Raw genomic sequence first — 4,918 nt, 5'->3', positions numbered from 1 at the left:
GGAAAGAGTCACAACCATCTTGGAACTGCTTTGTTGTATGCTTCCCCTTGTTTTCTAACGAAGCTTTTTGTACTAAACTACTCCTTTCCTGGTTTTAAAACAGCTCCAATTCCCCCTAAATTCAGTTCTAACTGCCCAAGACCAGCTGGGAAGCCAACACTTTAAGAAAAAGAGAAATATAATAAATATGCTTCTTTAATTAAGTGATACGTAATGTGAGGTAAAAATCCTTTTTGTCAGTGTGAATATCCATCAAGTTGCATGTTCCTTCTAAAGACTGGTCTATCAACTGGTTTAAGAAGCAAGAAATTCCAGCTTTGCATAAGGAGTCTGTTCTGTTCAGTATCTTTTCAACGATGCTTAATGCCACATCATTGCCACCATTTAGCTGTAAGACCTCCAGGAAGCAGGAAAACACTCTCCTACTTCATAAAGAAAAAAACCCACATGCGCTACTTGCTAAGAACTTTGCCACGTGTTTTTAAGCGGTTTTACACTTTTATGCAGTGATTGCACAAAAGCCAGACACCTGAAGTCAGGCACCTAATACATCAGCCTTAAAAAAGAAAAAAAAAGAAAAAAAGAAATCCTTGGTATTCACTAACACATTAAGAAGTTTTTTTCATTAGCAAAAGAGCACTGTGCATACAAGAAATTTTAATACTTACTGTCCAACCTCTGTCCCTCTCTGAAGGACTCTAAAGCAGATGCATAGTTTTTGATATGATATTCACCTAACCTGACAAAGAGAAGCACAAGAAACACCAATTGCTTTTCAGTCTAGTCTACATTTGGAAGATCACAACATTCTTAGCTCACACACCAATACAGGTTAAAATTACACATGTAAGAATTTAAATCACCAAAGAGCTGTGTTTTTTGAAATGGCTAGAATGTTAAAGCATCACCCCAAACTAAATTGCTGCTTATAACCACAGCTTTATTATGGATGAGTTACAAGAGGTATGGTATTAAATTTATTCATTCATGGGGCTGCAAAAAGCTTGTCCAGAGCTACAATCCAAATACCAGCATTGCCCTATAGATTATCACAATATATGATACATACCCTTTTCTAAGGAGTGCAACAGCATTATTGGGGTTGAGTTCTAGGGACTTCTTTGCATCTGCAACTGCATCTGTTGGAAGTCAGTTTAAAGGTGAGGAAGATAATAAAATGTTATAAAAAGCAGTGAACTATGAGTTTTTTAGTAGTGAATTCTCTTTAAGGTGCACTATGTTAACTCTCTTAGCTTGCACACAAATCACACCATTTGAATTAAATCCAGCAACAGCTGCTATGGATGAACCCTTCATTAAGCTGCACGGCACTACACAAGATGTAGCATGACTTTTGTTTCATCCAAATACTCTACTTAAGGTCTGAATCTGTTTAGTCTGTTTTTAATTTCCAGTGAAAACCAAACAAATCTTCAGTTATTCAGTTATCTTTTTCCCAGGCATTATTCACTTATCCCACTCTACCATGACAGGATTCAGTCTCTACCAAAAACATAAGGACAGAAGATGCTTACAACAAACATAAAGCTTAAAATCTGCCTAAGAAGTCTGTTTTAAAAAAAAAGCTGCCAAGATAATAGTAGGCTAATCAAATGGAGAGCTGGGACTGCAGAGTATCCAATTCACTGGAAGTTTGCAGAAACAAAACAAAGACAAGGAAAACTATAAAATTCTGCACTGTAAAACTGTAACTGTAAAAGCAGCATATTAAGTTACAGATAACCCTTTCTTTTATTACTACATTTGGCTTCAGATTGAAGATATCTTCTGTAAAGAATGTGCTATAATACAGTTCTAAGAGGATTCTCAGTGTTGTCTGAACATGTTACCAGCATATTTCTGTAGAAGAATATAAGCATAAGCTCGTTGACAATAACATTCGGCATCGTCTGGATTCTTTTCCAAAGCTGTTGTCAGTTCCTATAAAGACATATAAAAAAACCCAAAAATATATATTAAATGGCATCTCAGAAGTCCCCATAAAAACAGAGTACCAAACTCTTGTCAACCAAGAAACATTTCAGAAGAAAATATCCTAACTGGCATGACTATTTGTTTACCTGTTGCTCAGTTCTCATCCACAAAGCTTAAACATCAGAGCCTGAAACATGCCAATTATATCAAATTCAAGGAGTCTGCTTCTTACCGAGAAAGAAACGGGACTTTCAAATGCCTTACACACAATGCCTAACACACAGATGTTCCTCTAAACTCCAAAGATACAGTTCTCAGCATAATGTACACAGGTCTGATGGATCTGAGGATGCACTGCAGTGTTAGGAGTTTGGAAGTCAACATGCCGTCTGTCAAAACACTTGTGTGGGGTTAACATGCTCAAAGCTTTGTAAGACATGATGAAATCCCAGATTACACGATATTATTGAGCATAAGAGATTGTTCTGATTTACGCTCAGCACAAAAGCAGAACAAGAGACATTTCACAGGCAATGTTGTTGCACAATGGAAATAAGCATAAAGTAGTCCCTTGTTAGGGGTTCACTGGATATATAGATTGAAATAATTATATTTAGCTCTCTGAAAAAAGTTTATGACTTTTGCACAACAGAATAAAATCACGAGTTGATGCATACAACCTGAAAAAGCATCTTCAATTCCCCATTTACGAGTGAGAGAATTTCTCTTTGCTAGGAGACAGTAAGTCTTCCAAAGCCACTACAGTACAGTAACTCTGCTTGCTAAGCTGACTTCTACTCAAACTTCTACTCAGAATCTATCAAGCATGAATGTAGCTAAGACGCAGGCTTTAAACCTGCATAAATACTAGTACAGCACAGCTGCCAAAACTCTGACCCACCAAGCCAGAGAAAAATTAAGAGCAGAAGGACTCGCCTTGGTTTTAATTGAGATCAGTGTCTTGTATTTCACAGATGTCACATAAAACATTTACCAACTAGTAGTTAAGTGGCCACAACAGCTTCTTTTAGCAGTAGCATGAGTTCTTACCAGTAAAGGGTAAGCAAATCTAGATACAGATACAGCACATAAATCTAAAACCTCGGGGGTCTCTGAAGAAAGTGGCAGGCAGTAAACAACTATCGCTTGATCTAACTGTACCGATGCCCTCCTAAGATTTAAAAGTCCTCCAAAAGCAGTCGACGTTATGGAACACTCATGGCTCTAGGTATTCCACCCGGGTGGGACATGAGGTAACCCACGTATTACCATTGGTCCATATTATGCTGAGAGGTGAAGTACAGTTTTTGACCCTCAGAACCAAGTGGGGTCTAACACTGAACATTAGAGGCACTTCACAAGCAGAGTCACTTCTGCGATAGGTAACCTCTTGCTCCAAATATTATTTCCTGTGATTTACACTGATGACAGAAGTACCAATTAGAACCAGCAGACAACATATGAATGGATTCTCCAAGAGAAATAGCCCTCACCCCAGGAAAGCAAAGAAAACCAAACCCAGCATTTTCAACATTATGAAACTCATCTCTTCGCTGACTTTTAATCAGGAAGTCATCCCATCTCATTCAGACACACACACAAGAAGTTACTATTACACAGCTATTTCAGAAGACAGCCAAGTAATACTTGACTAGATTATAGATATCAGCAACAGTTACTTAGAACAAGCTTCGACCTTGTCCTCACAAACACTCAGGTACATATTTTCTACATATTTTGACTCTCAAGGCCTTTACCATGCAACCAAGTTGCAAATCTATTTCTAAACGCACTGGGAACTTTCAGGTCCCTCCAGGCTAATGATATGAGTTTGCATCAATTAAAGGTGCTTTCAGTCTCTGCATAGTAACCTGCTTTTTCCACTTAAAATGGCAAAAAGTCAAAGAAAAGTTCACAGCTTTATCATTCAGACAGTATTTAAAGACGGATGATGATCTCTCAGTTGTATCAGATGCAGAAAGCTGAAACACAGTCTCCAGGAGTTCAGAGGAGTCCTGAGGACACAGTGCAGAAATGCCACACCATCTGGACACGAGTCTGGTCAGGTGTGGAAGCATTACACAGCACCATTTATATAGTATCACGTCCCAGATTAGAAATACTAAGCACATGAGGTAAAAGACCACACCTAAGACCATGCAAACGTGGTATACTACTGGTACATCCAAGCTTCTAAGTCAGCAAGACACTACACTGAACTAAGGGACTTAACAGCTCAGACATTACCAAACCTACTCAATCCCTACTTTTAATCTCCCTACTCAGTTCAGTACTTTTAAAAAAGGCCACAAAAGTAACACCCGTATTACTGTACCAGACATTAAATAATGCCTACAGAATGTGTTATATATTGTTTTGAAGTTCTTTATGTACAAAGAACTGAAACATGAACTAGAAAAGCAAAATAACTATGATAATACAGGAAAAAAAACCCCAAATGCTAGTATTCTTTAATACATCCAAAGACCTTTTGGTGTTGGGGTTTTTTTAGTTTGTTGGTAGGGACTTTTTTTCCCCACATTGGGAAAGTTTGGTTTTTTTTTTTTTTAGACCTTAAATTACCTTTACTACACCAAATATTTTTAGTCATTCCAAATTATTTTAGATGTCATTTATCTTCTGAAAAACTTTTACAAGCTAGACCCTAAACTCCAATGAACTGTAAGACTTACCTTCACCATTTTCTTTATGGAAAGATAATTCAGTATCATCTTGCGCTTCTGCCGCCTACTCTGTTCAAGCAGTACTAACCATTTACATCCTCTCCCCTTCCACATACGTGAAATAGAAATACTTATCCACCCTCCAGTTCTATTTTCTTGTTAACCCTCTGTTTTAAGTAAAAATAACATTTGAAAGCACAGCGATACATATCAATGGGTAAAATCATCGAACAGACCAGTTAGAAGGAACCTCCAAACATCATCCTGTCCAACATTTTGTGGGAAAAGGAGCCCACACG

The 4,918-nt window shown here is 37.7% G+C and overlaps 1 protein-coding gene across 1 annotated transcript in view; it reads right to left on the bottom strand.

Moving 5' to 3' along the window:
- The window catches only part of SUGT1 (SGT1, suppressor of G2 allele of SKP1 (S. cerevisiae)), a 25,529-nt gene extending 20,862 nt beyond the window's left edge, over window positions 1-4,667 (bottom strand). The window contains exons 1-4 of the mRNA XM_010143899.1: window positions 4,629-4,667; window positions 1,851-1,941; window positions 1,070-1,139; window positions 669-739 (exon numbers count right to left, since the gene is read on the bottom strand). Coding sequence (XP_010142201.1) covers window positions 669-739; window positions 1,070-1,139; window positions 1,851-1,941; window positions 4,629-4,667 — 271 coding nt within the window. The remainder of the gene's footprint in view (window positions 1-668; window positions 740-1,069; window positions 1,140-1,850; window positions 1,942-4,628) is intronic.
- Between the last annotated feature and the right edge of the window lie 251 nt (window positions 4,668-4,918).

This window comes from Buceros rhinoceros, unplaced genomic scaffold (assembly GCF_000710305.1).
Source record: "Buceros rhinoceros silvestris isolate BGI_N320 unplaced genomic scaffold, ASM71030v1 scaffold39879, whole genome shotgun sequence".
NCBI lineage: Eukaryota > Metazoa > Chordata > Aves > Bucerotiformes > Bucerotidae > Buceros > Buceros rhinoceros.
This window is presented reverse-complemented; position numbering and strand designations above follow the sequence as displayed.